Here is a 17,264-nt window from a genome sequence, read left to right as displayed (position 1 = left end):
TGCAGGGCAAATGAACAGAAAACTGAAGAATTGGGGGAAACAAAAAAGAAAACGCATGTTTGTCAGTTCTGAACGCATCACTGACATCCTCTTAGTGTATAATCACGATGTGTTAGTAGCTTGCTTAGTACAGAAAATCTAAGAGGAATAATGAAAATGGCATTAAAATAGTATGTGACCGGAATGGTGATAAGCACAGGAGTGCTTTCCATACCTATTCTGTTTGCGATGAAAACGAATTGCGTGGGAGACTTGGCGTTCCAAAATAGAAAGACGCTACTCGCCTTGATTAGGTCCCTGTTGAGAAATGCAGCTCCACAGTAAGGATCGCTTCTACATTGTCGCTCGTAATAGATTGGGTAAAGTCGTGATAGACCTTACCTTGGTAACGCTGAATCTGCGTTAATCGGGAGCCGCGAGGGCACGCGAAATGCAGCAATTAATATATTGTTGACGGTTGTCATGGAAATCGTTCGGCAAAGTCATGTCGTATAAGGCGGCCATCTTAGAATGGTCTAGGCATATCACTAAACTATCAGATACAAGTGAATATGTTCTTAGTTTTACACTGCTATTTGAAGGACTATAAATATGTGAATAGCTGTAGTTGTGTGGCAAGTCATAATTTAAAAAAAATAATAAGTATCGATTCACAGCCAAGGTCTCGTTTCGGTTACCATCTTGAATCTGCCCTTCCAGAGGAACTTGTTCAAGCTCTCGGGTCCAAGATGGGTCGCTGTCCTCAACCTTTCATGGGAACCAGAAAATAGGTGGAGTACCAACCCTGGTATTGTTCCTCTAGAGGTACCCTTTCCACAGCACCCTTCTCCAACAGGGAGAGAATCCCTGGTAGGAGGAGAGGATCTGGTTCCCAAAGAGATTGCTCGGTCGCGGGACAATCTGAATGTCTTTACAGACATGGCATAAATAGACGTGTGTAATGCTGAAGCATCTGAAGTAATGCAATGACATTCTTGTAGATGTTGGGTCAACCTGCCTCCCACCAGAGTCCTGCACGCAAAGTGCTGAAAGAGGTTTTGGTGCTGTGGCAGAGGGCAGTGAGGAGGTGGCTGCTTGGGCGGTTTTTCCCTCCACTGCCTCTAGGGCACGTGTGAATCTCCTTTGTCCTCTCTGGGTAGCTTGAGCCTATTCCTCTTTGGCCAATGGTGGCGTCAGGCTTTTGCCAGTTCCCCAATATGGGGTTCTTTAAGGCTGAATGAAAGGGAAACGGGCTCTTTCATTGGACCTTTATCCAGGATGTCAGTGAGGTCTGAGTTATATCCTTTGCAGGATGTCCCCACCCCAAATGTTCAATTTCCCTGCTCACGACTGTTCTATAGGCCACATTAGGGTGTACATTTACACATGGAGGATCTAATTGAACCTAATGGGAGGTTTCAAAGCCAATGGCTTCTTTAAAGACAAGTAGCCAGGTCCTCCAAACAACTGATCGGAGATCAATACTACAGGAACATTGGGCAATCCAAAAAGTTCATACCCGAAGCGTATAACTTGTTCCTTCTCCTAGTCTTCGTCAAAGATGGAACCAAAAGATTTGAAAAGAATCTTTTTTTGACTGGAGAGGTCAACGTTGATGGGCCCTTCAACTTAAATTTCTTTGACAAAGAGGGTACAGCCTTTGACTTTGATGTTCTCTGTGGTCGACACTGTCGATGCTACTCGAGGCAACATCCCTGAGGCCTTCTGACCCAGCCTCTCAGGCACGCAAACCGTAACCTTGTTAGATTCCCTCCAGGCCTTGGAAGATGCAGTGGGATCACTAGACTTCTTTGGCTCCTTCGAGGGACAGCAACAAGCCGCCTCTTTTCCTATTCAGATTCCACAGCCGTCTTATCGTGAGGACGTACCCACCGCTTGTCGGGTGAGGAGTTGGACGATGAGGAACGATGGCGTTGTTTCTTCGATTGCTTTCGTGACTTGAATGCTTGTAACATTTCTAGGGCCTTTCTGTAGACTTGTCCCCGGGAGAGCTCCTACCTTCGGAAGATTTTCTCTGTGAAGGAGTGGAGGATGGGGACTTTGAAAAAAAAGATCTAGGGAAAGTTTTGACCCCCTCTCTTTTAAAGCCTTGCTGGTCATCGACTGGCAGAAGCCGCACTTTATGACTTTGTGCACCTTCCCTAGGCACCAAAGACATTCTGTGCAGAACGTTTATCGACATCTTCGAGTCACAGTCCACACAACTCTCGAAGTCTCTGTTCGGCGTAGACATTATTGAAAATTCAATAAGAAATATAAAGTAGAATCGCTGAGGAGAGTGAAACATCCGAGAGCGTGCTGTGCATGTGGAAAAACAGAACTGAGACACCAGGCGCAGTGCGTGCTATTTATACAAACATCCACGTCTCATCCGGACACAGGAATATTAACCATCGACGGTCATTGACTCGATGCTGCAAAGCGCCCTCCTGCAAAGCAGATTATGAATATTTCAATGAGGAGGAATCAGTTGGAGGACAATCCATTAGAAATCACTATTACAAAAAGCAAAGTGAGCACACAGAATGGCAAGAATGCCCCCACCCTCCAAAAAGGGAGAGGGCCCTGTCCCATGAACGATGCATAATAGGGACATTTCTTGTTGCTCAGTTCCAACTGCCGTCAATTAGACCCAAGTATGTAGTGTCACGTTAATGCGTTTGTAACTCTGGGTTCGGACACTTACTGCAAATGCTTCATGGACTTCAAAAGCATCAATATCAGCCAAGGTTAGGCCAGCTTTCTCAAGAACCTTGGGAGTGGCATACGTTGGGCTAAAGACAAAAGTAAAAAAATACACTTCAGCATTATTACTTAACGTTTCATGAATTCATGCGACACATAAATGAAGCGTTTCCAAGAAGAATGTGCACCAACGCATGTGTATGTAGAAGACAATTTAACAATATGACTATTTAAATACACTCTCATAAATGACAAACATTTTTCCAGGAGATGACGACTCATGCACACTGACTTGTGCAAAACCCTTCTAACTATTTTATATAGGTAAGGCATTGACAAACAAGCCAATTGTAAGAAAGCGTGAAAGGGACAAAAGAATAGCCAGAGAAGGAGACTTAACTGCAAGACCAAATGTATATGGGGGTACGTGCAGCCCAACCTATTGCTTTACACAAGTGCAATAACGTATTAGGATGCAGTGAAAACAATGTGTCACTTACCCTAGCAACAGCTGGTCCTTTGGGTCTTGAGAGACATACACAAAATCCCTGGGCAAGAAACAAAACATTAGTGTGAATCATGGAAGTGATCTGATTAATGCAAGATCGGGAATTCCTTTTTTTTCTTTATTGTATATTGGTTTATATAAACCTTTACAAAATCAAATAAGTTACATTAAAAACATAATCGTCACCACCTTACAATAACAATAACATAACTAACAATCCTTCCACTAAAAAATAGAAACAAACCAAGTTACACTAAATCTAAAATTCATTAACATTCCGTATAGGAGTTTGTACCTGCCTAGATCCAACTAAATAACTTTACAGATGTTCTCTAGAAAGGCATTCACTCTAATCTTAAGTGCCATTGATGAACCATGTAACACCTCATACCAAACCTGTTCCCTTTGAACACTAGATACATCATGAACAAATTGCAAAAAGTATTCCAACCTTTCTCTAATCAGCTTAGGGGGAAATTAGTAACAGGTGCATCAAGGTTTCAATTTCAAATAAAGTCTACATACTTTCCGGTCCTCAGATACAACATTTCTTGTATAGCAGATTTCCCTCGTATTTAGTATATTAAACCTGAAACGCATCGTACAGTTCCTCAAATGCTGTGAGGGATATTTTGCAATCTATTTTTCAGGCTCTGGATAGCACTTCCACACATACAATTTGACAATATAATTTCAAATTCAAAATCCCTACATTGTTACCAACCCAATCAAGAGAAGTTTTACCTTAGTTGGATTCTCAATGAGGCATTTCACTGTGACCCCAATATTCATGAGCTTCATTTCATCACTTTTGAGATTCTGCATGAACTCTTCAGACACTGTCACCAAATAGCTTATACATAGAATTTATGTTCGCTAGTTACACATTTTCTGTATAACATTATCTTTTTACAGTTCATGATGCTTTCCAAAGAACAAAGACCAAACTCATACCGTATGGCTTCCATTTGTATACATTTTGTTAAATAAAACAGCACCTTTCTCCAAATTATGGCTTCTATAGTTTACAAATATGGCGACAATTGGTCTGGAAAAAATTCCAACCCATATGCTAGTCTGGGGATAACCTTCATATTGTAGAAGTCCCTACAAGCAGACATAGAAAATGTTCAAAATGTCCTTTCTATTACTATTTTGTCTACCCGCCTCAATGGCTTTCATCTTTAAACAGTTTTTCCGAAAATGATGCGTCATGGTGTTTGAAAATGAGTAGCCCAAATATCGGATTGCTTTCTGCATATGAATCTTTGTGCCCTCGACAAACCATATTGGTTGTGAACCTTTTTTGTTCGTTTGTCCCAAATTTATTACTACCGTTTTATGAGTATTTATTTTTAACTTCAATTCGCTTATAAACGGCACAAAGGACTCAATAAGCCTTTGTAGTCTAATTTTGATTCGATCGAAGAAAAACAAATCATCTGCATATGCAACCCACTTTATAGCTGTTGCACCCACCTTCTGAGCCACTAATCCACTTGCATCAAGGGCATCCTTTGCGCCCGACATACAAATTAAACAATATTGCAGCCAAATCACAGCCCTGCTTAAGGCCATTCATCGCCTTAATTTCTCTAGACATTAGCCCATCATTGCTGAGTCTCGCCCTCAACACTGTATCAGAGTATAGATATATCAACATGTGTAGTAAGTCTTTATCGATGTTCAAGGCCCTAAGCCTCTGCAGAGCGTAGCTCTATAAACCATATCAAAGGCAGCTGAAAGATCCATTGATGCAGCATACAGCAGTAGTTTACTTAAATTTTGTGCTTTATATTGCAAGGTGGAAACAAGAAGACCCAACGTCAGGCCCCATATCCTTCCTGAACCCGGTCTTATATCCAGAATACCTTGGTCATCCATCCAACTTATCAATCGTTCTAATACTATGGAAATAAAGAGTTCTGCCTCCACATTCATCAGCGATATTGGCCGATAATTCATAGGGCTCAAACGGTTCCCTTTTTAATAAATCAAAAGGACAGAAGACATTTTCCATGAATCGGGCATTGTCCTGGTTTCAATCACATTTTTGAATAGAAGATGAAGTAGCCTTGACCACAAGGACTCATTCAGCTTGAGTGTTACAAAAGACAGATAATTAGGACCGGGGGCTAGTAGTTGACTTAGCTTTTGTTATAATTCTTCTTATATTGTCTACAGACGCATCCATACCCATTTATCCTGAATATATGCAGGAATCATCCAAGAGGATAAAGAAACACAATACAGAGTCTCAAAATGATCACACCACACAGATTCTCTAATGGGATTTCCGGTCAGTTGAAACTGGGTGGCTTCGGTACTATTAATCAACGCCCAATCATTTCTAGAATTGCAATCACTCATCGCAGTTAGCATGGCCTCGCCATCTTTTTGATACTGAACAGAACGATGTTCAATCAACCAGTTCTTATACCATTGCCGACCCCTCTAATACTCTTTGGCAATAAGTGGGGATAAATGTAGCTTCTTTATTCCCCGCAGTGCTCTGTTCAACTGAGCTCGACATTGTTTAATCTCTATGTCAAAGGCATGTTTATTACTTCTTTTTTGCATTTTCCCACTACATCTGGCATATAAAACTTAGACATCTTCTCGAGATGCAAAGCAAAATGATTAACAGAATATGTTACCATTTTAGATTCAAGCGTTCTTTGTGTAAAGTCGTGCATCAGATTGTTGAATTTCTCCGTCTTTACAGGACTCCACTTCACCCTATTGCCTCTGACATTGACCAAGTTATCGACACAGAACACAATTACAACTGCTGACTCCTTCTCCCACTTTATTCTTCTGTAAATTTGGTTTTATTAGTTTTACAGCTAAAAGTCATGCAAAGAAAGGATACATTAAGTACACAATTAACCATCTCATAACGGAGCTGCGAACCCTTAAATTTTGATGTATTTAATGTCTGTCCTGCAAACACATTCTTCATACATAAAGTTCGTGCAAAAACACGACCTAGCCCCCCCCCCCCCTCCCTCCTGGTCAGAACCTGTAATGCAGGTCAAGCAGCATTCATCGTGTGGCGAGCAGAGTCAGTGTACAATGCCGAGATTGCGTTGGTTATGAGAGTCTGTTGTAAAGCTCAACTTATATGTTGCTTAGGTCAATTCTTGTCCCTCTATCGCCGTGGTAGGAGTTGTTACGAGATAAGCCGGTGGGCAGGTATATACTTTTATATTCCATCCATAAGACTTCAGTCTGAGACAATTTTCCATGTAGCAATGCCGTTATATGTTCCATTATGCATATATTAGTGGAAACATGGATCCATTCGTTTTTCGTGGGAGTTGTAAGCGCTTTCCACCTCATTACTAGTGTTGCCCTAGCAGCTAACAGCAGTTGTGGTGCTAGATCCTTGATCTTGACCCAGTCATCCTCTTCTTTCTCGAGGCCAAACAATATGAGGTAGAGAGTAGGTGTTCTGTCGATAACATCGACTTCTTTGATCCAGCCCAGGACCTCCGACCAGAACACTTGTATTCTGGGACATCCCCACCACATGTGCCAGTAGTCTGCTCTGTTTCCGCATCCACGCCAGCATTCCGGGCTTGTAGTCTGAAACATTTTAGATAATCTGACTCGATCAGATTGCCATCTATGCAATAATTTGTTTGTATAGAGTTTGTATTGGTTCGAAATGGATATCCGTGTGGCTGCCTGGCATATGGTATCCCATAGGTCTGGAGTGAACTGTTCGGCGAAATCTGTTTCCCATCCGCTTTTTAATGAGTCCGTGGTCACCCCCTCTCCTTCTATCAGTGTTTTTGTACATATCAGATCAACAGACAGCATTGCGTGATCACTATAAGGGCCGATTTGTACAATCAGATTTTCAGTCAATTTGTTCACCAACGAACATAAAATCAATAGCAGAGGACTCCCCACGTGCATACCAAGTGGGATTATCATTAAACTGCAGTATCATACGCCATGATTTAGCAAAATATAGCCATAAGGCTCCTTTATATTTGTTACCGATTCTAGAGCCATGGTCGCCCAATGACGTTATTGCCCACTCCATCTCACTACTTGTAAGATTACAATCCGCATTTAGGTCGCCCGCCATTATTATAAGACCACCCGGTGTAAGACCCAACCAATCCTCTATCATATGAGATAATTCGTCAATCATTTCTTCCAACATATTGTCTGAATAATTCGAACTGTTCCAGTAAATATTTATCAACATTAGAGATAAAATATCGTTCATGATTTTAATACGAAAGGTGGCTTTTAATGCAGAGGTGTTTATATGCTTTTCTGTTAGCATTAGTATCTCTTGATTGTTTCAGAACGCAAGTGCTAATCCTCCTTTGGGACCTCTGGGTCCACTACTGGCTGCCATACACAATATTACATATCCATCCCACATCAACTGTCCACATGCCTATGTTTCCTGAATTAAGACGAAATCAAAAGGTCTATAGCTTACTACATACTCTAGAGCTAAAGCGGCCACCTACAATAACAGAATTGAGAAAGCCAACTCTCAATCCAAAGAGCTATTCGCCATTTACAACGAGCTGACCATCCCACCTTCCTCAGCACAACCTACCGAAAAAAACGCAACATGGTGTAACATCCAACATGCTATGCTAGACAAAATCAAAAAACTCCAGAACAAAATCAAATCCCAATTCTACAAACTTCCTAAAATCACTCCACCACCACTTCCTAAGCCCTCCACCCTCATAATAAAGGAGAACACCGCACACAGTACAAACTCACCTAAACCCTTCTCATTCAAGGAAGTCACAGTTCCTGAAGTCCTAATCATGAAACAGACCAAACCATCTCTATGCAAAGGGGACATTTGCCCAGCCAACATAATCAAAGACTGTGCCACAGCTTTGGCCCCTTTTGTAACCACGTTCATCAATACCTCCTTCGCCACCAGCACTGTCCCACTCGCCCTTAAGGAAGCATGGGTAAGACCACTGTTAATAAAACCTACCTTGGATCCGGACACCCCAAACAACTACCGTCCCATTACCACTGTGCCGTTTCTGCTCAAGATCCTGGATAAGGCTGCATACCTACAGATCCAAGCTTACCTAGAAACGCACAACATTCTTGGAAAAAGGCAATCAGGTTTCCGCCCGCGCCATAGCACAGAGTCAGCCCTACTCGACCTCAAGAACCAACTACTTGAAGCCATGGACAAAGGCAAGACCTTCCTACTCCTAGATCTCTCGGCGGCCTTTGATTTGGTCGATCATAAGATCCTGTGTAAACACCTCACCGACACAGCACACTTCTCCCAAGAAGCCACCGACTTGATCACCTCCTTTCTGGACGGTCGAGCAATGAGAGTCTTCTCAGACCAGGCATCCGCCCAGCCATCACCTATCAGCTGCGGAGTCCCACAAGGCTCATGCACCTCCCCCACCCTCTACAACCTCTTCACCCTCCCCTTATTCAGTGACCTAGAAGACTTCGGCATAGCCTTTACAAACTATGCCGATGACACCCAAATTCTCCTAACTGTAACAGGTAACTATGAGCAAGACCTCAAGACACACATGCACATATCCAGGCTTGGATGGCGGCAAATGGTCTATGTCTAAATGGGATAAAAAACAAAATACTGCTAGTAGGCCCCAAAGAAGCCTTAAAAAACTAGACAACTGTAGTTCTTTCAGCATCGAGGACACCATCATCAAAACCTCAGACACAGTCAAAACACACAGAGTTTATCTAGACTCCACTTTATCAATGGACAGGCACATCAGCGCCATCGCATCAGCGGCTGCGCTCACATCAAAAATCATAAACGCTGTGAGACCATACCTATCTCATAAAAATTGCCTCAACATCGCAAGGGCCACAACTTGTGCAAAACTTGACTACTGCAACATTCTACTTCTAGGCACCTCCAATAATAACATCAACAAATTACAAATCGCACAAAACAGTGCCCTCAGAGCCCCTCTCTGTATAACGAAGAGAGCACATCTCCCAGGCACGGAAAGATGCCCATTGGCTCCCGGTCAAAGAACGCATAATATTGAAAGCCCTCACCATCACACACAGATGCATCGCCCAGTCTGCCCCAGCTTACCTATTGGAAAGAATACACCAATCAGCAGCCCACAGACTGAAACGTGACCAATATGCACACCAACACATCCCTGCATTAAACAGAGCTAAAGCAGGCGGCTCTAGCTTTGAGGTTCTAGCCCCTAAAGCTTGGAACTCACTCCCACTCAGTCTAAGAAAAGAAGAATCCCTGACAACTTTTAGGAAAGCTCTAAAAACAAAGCTGTTCAACTAGACCACCTTATGTCATGCATTGTCTGTAAAACTTTCCCTCTGTAACCCGTAACACCTTCTCTACAATGTCATACTGCTGTATACATCTACTCCTGCAACAATGTTATAACCTGCACCGAAGGTATACCCTGTATAACCTGTAGAACATGCACTAAGTGAATATCCTGTAACAGCGCCACGATGCCTCCGGGCTGCTGGGCGCTTTATAAAGCCAAATAAATAATTAAATAAATACTCGGTTATTCAGGACTAAATGTGTCTCCTCTAGAATTCCATGATACAAGCCTATACGTTTCAATTGAGTGGTTTTCCCCAAGTTCCTCAGATGGGAAATAGATTCCCTTAATGAAACAGGAAGAGTTCTCCATTCCTGCATCTCATTAAGTATGAATCTATCCTCATAAAACCTTTTTTCCATCCTATTTTACTGGCTTATCTGCATTATGTCTCAGATTCAGAATGCGTTACCAGCTGAGGCTTTCTTATATCTTGGTAACTCCAAATATTGAATCCTCTCTTCTGTAAAGAACCTGCTTCTTTCAGGATCAATGAATGCACCAATGGTGAAAGAATCCCCAAGTGTACATAGTCATATCTGCAGGGATGAATATATTCCACCAGTTTCATATCGGATGATGTTATCAAACTCAATTCTGGAATATCACTAAATAGACTTACTATGTAGGGTCTATTTAGTGCAAGCAGACCAACATCTTCAAATACATAATACATAATTAAGCTTTGCTCATTGGGAAACACAGGACAACATACATTCTCTTTAGAATGGCCTTTATAGGTTGAGCTATAAACCCTTCCCTCAGACAGTTCATCTATGTTAAAATTAGCTGCTGGACCCATTTGAGGATTCGGCATACTCTTTGCATTTACCCAAAGACCCACTGAACTCCCACTAGGGCCCTCCGCTTCGCTATGGCCATAAATGCCCGACGATGCACCGGAGACTGAAGCAGGTCTGTTTCTGAAGCAGGTCTGTTTAGTTGAAATTTGGGGGCCATCTGGTGAACTCCCTGTATGGTCTCATACTCAACCTTTTGGCTTAGTATATTTTTAATCACTGTTCTAACAAAATCCTCAGAGAAGTTGGCTCTCTGCCGTCTGTAAAGATCCCTTCCTAGAGTCATCAATGGTGGCATTAGGATTACCAACACTTGGTATTTCAGTCGGTATCCGGTCATTCCATCGAATCCAAAGCATCGACAGACCATACCATTGAAAAAAATGCATCGAAAAAACCACATCAAATGCATCTTTTTTTAAATGGTAAAGGGGTTAGTTTAGTAAAAATTGGTTTTTAAGGTTAAAAAAGGGGCATTCAGGGGGTAGCCCCATAAAAAAAACGCATCAATGGTTTTTTTCAATGCTTTTTGTGTCAAATGGTATGGTTGTCAGTGGTTTGGCTGGCGATGGAATCACTAGGAACCATTTCATTCAGCATCGCTGCAGCTTGTGACTGGGGATTGTTGATTCTCTCCATTCCGGCACTGGGCATTGCATTTCCAGTTCTTACTTTTTCCTGATTTTTTAAGCAATTCCCTGCAGTTATTCTTTTTGCCGGAACATCCACCACTGACCGGTCAGCTTCAGCATCTGCCAATGGGGCTGCCCCAGAGAAAATTGGAGTTTCACAGGCAGCCACTGCTTCGAATGTCGGGGCATTTGTACGAGACAGGGCTGCTGGATTTTTCAAAATGGCAAAAGTATCCTGCACACCCATTTCAATCGATTTCAAATTCATATATTCTCTGCTACGTTTTTATTCTTTAGTACTTCAGACAGGCTTTTTTGCCCGTGATTTATACCATTAGTCTGATCAGTAGCACTTGCTTGGGAATTATTTGGTGCCAAGTCTTACTTCCCCATTTATTTCCGGGGAATCAGTAACGAGAATTGCATTGCTTTCTGTGTGGTGCCCTAGCAAGACCTCACGCAGATTGATCTCTCAGGAACTTACAAGAGGATAAATTCAATGCCCTTTGATCCTGTGCTTGTTTGTGTCTATTTTTTTTTCTTTTTTTTCTTTGATATTTTTGTACTAAACTGAAGTACCGAATCATTTGCCTCAGCGGGTATCTTTAGATCCGATGAACTGGACCCTAGATCTCTGTGGGTAATATTCACTACCTCATTTGGTTCCTGTAAGATAGGTCCAATCCCAGATGAAACAGGTATAGTTGGGTCAAATTCATTCATTGTGGGAACACCATAACCTATGGGGACGGGATAGATTTTAATCATACTTTTTACACACATCTCAGGCATTGCAGTTAATACCATCATGATTTCATTTAGAGTTCGCGTTGGTTTTCTTAATTCTATTAGGATCGATGAATCAGCAGCGCTGCTATGCATTGCATCATGCAAGTCAGCTTTATTTATAATGGTTGCTGTTAAAGCGTTGGGATTCATGGAACCCAATTGCTTGGAAAGTTGGTTTGAGGCGTCTAAATGTTGAGAAAGACTTAACAGAGTGATTCACCTGGTTCAAATATTGGAGGGGTGTCCATAAAGAAAAAACTTGGATCCCGCTCTCTCATCCGATTTGTGCCCACTGAACCCAACATTAAACCATTCATCGGCTCATTGGGCTTGTCCTCGCAATATAATGATTGCGAAGACTCCAGATTTCCCATGGTGTCAGATACTACCATTGATTCCCTTTCAATTGGGCATATATTCGAGCACTGTTGCGCACACTCAATGAGGTCCTCATCAGTATCTGATGAACCAGCTAGTGGAAGCGCAGCTGCTTGAGATATGCTCATGCGGCAAATTATTATAGAAGCCGCAGCAGGCATAACGTCGCACTTCCCATGTGTGTGCTTTCATTTCATATTCGGCAAGGCTCAAATTATGAACCCTACCCCATAAATCCTAACCTCGCACAACTAACCCACATTTGTTGTAGTTTTAGAATTAAGGCAAATGGGAATTTTGAATCAGGTGCGCTGTATCAAAATGAGCTGTGCGGGCCACTTCAAATAAATGCTGCGTAATTTGTGCTTATCCAACTATGTGGCAATATTGACATAGAAGCATCTGGCGTAACAAGTTAACGCAGAGTCTCAACTCCAGAACAAGCCCTTGAGCGTCGATAGTAATAAAATACACATTACATCACTCATATATATTTTCAAAATTGCTGCCGTTGGCTTACACCATCCATGGAGTCACGCGGGCGCTACGTACACCATTTGTTTTACAAAGCACCAACCTCCAAACAATTCACTAGGTCATACATTTGCACTCGAATATCATTGCTATTTGTAACATCCACCATTATTCACCGGGTGGCCTATTCATCACTTCATCTCTATTGCATGCACTGCTGTTATTGTGTCAATATTCAGTTCAGGCACTTACTAGAGTCTACGTTTATGACCAAAGGACCCTGGTCTTTCTCGACAGGCAGCTCGATTGGGGCGCAGAAACCCACGTATTAACAGCAAAATACTTTCATGCGGGTGGGCTGCTGATAGTTACTGGAAACCTGCACTCACGAGCAAGCAGCGTGGTCTGCTGCTTAGCTGCGAGCAGCAAACAGCCCACTTGCAGTCCACTTGCCAGGAGTGCGCACGCAGTCTATTTGAAGTTGTTTGAGGAAAGTGGGCGTGGCCTAGCAAAATGTAGAAAAAGTGCTCATTACTCTATATTTCAAACTTAACCACAATTAATATATTAGCAGTCTTAAAAAGTCCATTTAATTACTTGTTGCGTGATGCAGTTCCAAATGAGAAGGTCCAGGAAATACGTTCAGGGTCTCCCACAGCTAACAGCCCACTTGCAGTCAACTTGGATTGCTTTTGATTAGTTTTGCGGTGCCCAGACTTATTTTTGTTGACAGTCGGGCATTTTCCAAAGTCTCACTGAAGACTGCAATTCCTTTTCAAATGTGCTGCCCTCAAAGTCCATTTCTCGATAGGGGTAGGTTTACTGCAATCGTGGCACATGTCACTAGGTGAGTGTCCTATCTGAGTGTCAGCATCACAGGGTGGTGGTAGCTCTATTCTTTTTTTACTGTAGCTGCACTGCAGTGTAATCTTTTTACAGCGACGGTAGCCAGTTGCTGTCTGAACAGGAGAAAAAGGGCCACCTAGTGTTTAAAGCCTGTGACCTGGCCATTGTCTTTATGGTTATTCCCGTTAGTGTTTCATGGCGGGAACTGCCACCTTTGCTAGTTTGCCAGTGTGCGCTCAACCTAAGATCACAGACTCCCTGAATGAACGGAATCTAGTCTGAGATGGGCAGGGGTCTGCAGACGCCTGAATCCACAAATCCTTTTGTATGTGGCCACGATATTGCTGACTCCCCCACTAATTTGAAAGTCACCAAATGTTTGAAAGGTGCATGGGATTTTATGGTTTGGGTCACCTCCAGCGTGTCTCCCCCCCAGACCCCACCCCTCCGTGAGCCATTCTGCAGATTACTACCTGGACTACGCCAGAGTACCTGAAAGAAAATGAGGCCTGAAGACCCTCACTAAAAGCTCTAGCATGGACATTTAATCATCCTGAAAGCAAATCTCTTTTTCTGAACAAACTGATCCTGTCACAGACTCTCTTCCCTTGATCCAGCAAGGATGGTCTGATCCTCCTGTAGGATATATGTCATCTAATTTATAACGCGCCTTTACACAAGTGTTTAAACGCTATATCCTTTATGTGCTCGCTGAAAGCTCCTGGACTATATGCATCACAAAATCGAAATTAGGAGCCACTATTATGGTATTGAAGGATTGAAGGCGGTTTGTTTACACCAGTGATGCCTACATCCATCGTTGGACTAGTCAGGATAGACCTGGCTGTCCCATCAGAGACCACCTCAATTGGTCAAGTGTGCAGCTGCACATCCTGAACAGAGCATGCTGTGATGAATCCGGTGGAGCCATCACTGATTTCCCAGCAGTGACCTCCTCCCATGTGGTCAGGAGACAGCAGCTGCTACCTGATCCTGACACTGGGGGCGGCTATATGAGATAGGAACACACGGAGGAGACAACCTCCGGGAAGATGTCATTGCTTCATCGGGAGAGACATAGTATCCCCATTTTCCCATGAAAATAACCCTCCCATATTGAATACCCTCATGGCCTATTGTGTACATTTATTATCCCGGCTATGAAGAATAGGGAAAACCTTTTCCACACACCTATAGGCCAACCTTCCAACTTTGGTCTGCCTTCTGAAACCACATTCTCCAGTTCCATCCAACCATCCAAGACTGATTTGCCATTGAAAACCATTGAGTGTGTTTATCCAAGTTCTTCAAAGCAACTTTCAATAATGGACTTCCTTTCCGAAAGTTACTGGGACGAGTAAGAGGCGTCGAGCAATGCAGAGCGAAGGAGGCCGCAAGCCCGTCAAGCGCTCTAGTTGCTCTCATGCACCTCTGGACTGGGAATTTGAAGAGCAGCAGCAAGGTCGAGCAGAGCTGCTGGTAGGAGAGGACTGTGCCTCTCCACGAGGATCGAGAGAATGAAAGGCCAAGATCGGCGTGGTGGAGCCAGGAGGCTCACAGATGATGAAAGAAGCTGTTGCATCAGAGGGACATGTTATGGGAGCGCCAGGAGCTGGAGAGACGCCTGGGTGTTCGCAGATGACAGAGCAGCGCATTACTTACCGAAGCCTGGAACAAAGCAGATGTGAAGAGTGGAAGCCGCGAGAACCAGGAAAACGAACAGGAAGCAGTCGCAAGAAGGAAGCAGATGGAAACCCTTCATTGGCTGACCACGTAGGAACAGCATAACGGCAACAAGAGCCAGTGAGTCCACCGAGAGATAGCCGGTACACCGGCGCGTATCGGGGGTCATGCAGAGAAAATAATTGTAAAAAAAACCAAGGGAGGAACTGTGAAAAGACCTTTTGTTAAAAAGGGGAATTGGTCTACGAACAAAAGCCTTTCAAATATGTGAATGCATACAGTGCAAGCACATGGGAAACCCGGACAGGATAATATATCAAGAAGATGCATTTTCCAGCAAAGCATATGTGCAAATTTGGGAGCGCAAACCAGACAATTACAAGTGTGTGAATACAAGAAGCCCTGGCAGGAGAGTATACCAGGAAGTAACGAGAACTGTACAAGAAATAAAATGGTTCTTGGAAGAAATATCAGGACTAAGAAAAGGTACTGTTAAGCAGGAGAGAATGAGCAACACCCTGGCAAACAGAACCTGGTGTCCTGAAGGAGGCAACATAAAGCCAGACAGTTTGGTTTATCAGTATTGCTAAGTTATTTGCAAAACCGCAGAGTAAACCGGAATCCAGGGGAAGGGAACCACCCTCTGCAGCAAGGACCTTTATCCTTGAAGAACTTTGTATTAGAACCATTTATTCTTCCTTTATGAACACTTTTTCTAAACCATCCAAGGTTAAAGACATTTCCATCTTCACCTCCAAATTCAGTTTTAGTTTGAGGGTCAGAATAGAACTTTGGACATGGGACAGTATTTGTTTTGGACATTCAAACACAGACAGATCCTTAGTTTTAGTTTAGGTAGGGAAATTCCTCTTACAGCAGGGTCAGAGGCATTTTCCAACCCCATTTGTTTTCAATAATAGTCTTTAACCAAAAACATGGCAAACTTGTGTCAAAGTTTCATACAGACTCTTCACAACACTCTGACCTTATCCAAAGGAACACTATTGTGGTTCCTGCTGCTATATAAAACTCCTTGTGGGTCAACTTATTGGGGGTCAGCCAACCTTGCTGACATAGTTAATCTCATCCTTTCATCCATCACTGCTCGGCTTATATACTGTGATTCGCGAACTTAATCCATATGTTGGAACTCACTTCTGCACCCGCTGCACTTGGATGCTACCAATGCCTTCCATCAACCTGGGGGGTTCTTGTGGCTTCTAATCAGTCAGTGGTGCTATTCTTCTCGGCTGCCCTTCGCTCCAAAGCACTCGGACCGCAACATCTACTTCAAACTTCATCGGTTTGCTTCTTTTGCGCCAACTCTTGGGCTGGATCGGTTCTTGTGGGGGTCCCGTTCGACATTAGTCCACAGATTACCTTCTCTGCAGCTCCCTTTGGAACTTGGTAAACCCTTCATCCATGTCTCCTCTAAATGGGAGCTGCCTATAGACTTTGGTGCATTAGTTTCTATGGACAAACATTCCAAAGTAATCTAGTTTGCCAAATAATCGAAAGAATACACATGCCAGTGAAACCAGAGTTTACATAGAGAGTATATTTTCTATCATCTACTGTACGTACCTTCCTTTATTGTGCATTTAGGTTTGTGCAAACAGTACAACCACCCAGTGCTCAGTCAGAACCACTGTGAAAGCCAGGAATAATGTAAGGGATAGCCCACCTAACACCACAGTGTCTTCCAAAGCCATCACCAGAAGACTTAGAAAGTAGATTGTATTGACTCTACTTACCTTAGGTATGCCTTTGGTTTGTATCCCATAGCAAGGGCCTTTTCCTCTGACATTAGAAGAACAGCTGATGCGCCATCCGTCTGAAACAGTAACCAGACAAAACCCATCAAGAAAGAACTGTGCAAAGATTTAGCAAATTACATAAATGAGGGCATCGTGTTGGAAGGACTGAAAAAGTGGTTTAACAAAGAGGTGATACCCCAAAATAATCAAGTGCTTTTGTCCCTCTTCTAATCACCTGGAGAAAGATTAATTGAAGTAAATGGCCCTTACTGGTACATGTCCATAATCACCCTTCCTCAGCAAACTTTAACGTTAAGAATAAGCAATCAAAAAAGGTCATTAACTTCAAC

At 42.9% G+C, this 17,264-nt stretch overlaps 1 protein-coding gene across 2 annotated transcripts in view; it reads right to left on the bottom strand.

Annotated features, from left to right (window-relative positions):
- HADHB (hydroxyacyl-CoA dehydrogenase trifunctional multienzyme complex subunit beta) overlaps positions 1-17,264 on the bottom strand; it is a 679,110-nt gene that overhangs the window by 129,424 nt on the left and 532,422 nt on the right. For both annotated transcript variants that reach the window (XM_069605580.1, XM_069605579.1), the window contains exons 11-13: positions 16,912-16,991; positions 3,186-3,233; positions 2,687-2,774 (exon numbers count right to left, since the gene is read on the bottom strand). In XM_069605580.1, the coding sequence (XP_069461681.1) occupies positions 2,687-2,774; positions 3,186-3,233; positions 16,912-16,991 (216 nt within the window). The remainder of the gene's footprint in view (positions 1-2,686; positions 2,775-3,185; positions 3,234-16,911; positions 16,992-17,264) is intronic.

Source organism: Ambystoma mexicanum, chromosome 4p (assembly GCF_040938575.1).
Source record: "Ambystoma mexicanum isolate Mex_15411 chromosome 4p, UKY_AmexF1_1, whole genome shotgun sequence".
Classification (NCBI taxonomy): domain Eukaryota; kingdom Metazoa; phylum Chordata; class Amphibia; order Caudata; family Ambystomatidae; genus Ambystoma; species Ambystoma mexicanum.
This window is presented reverse-complemented; position numbering and strand designations above follow the sequence as displayed.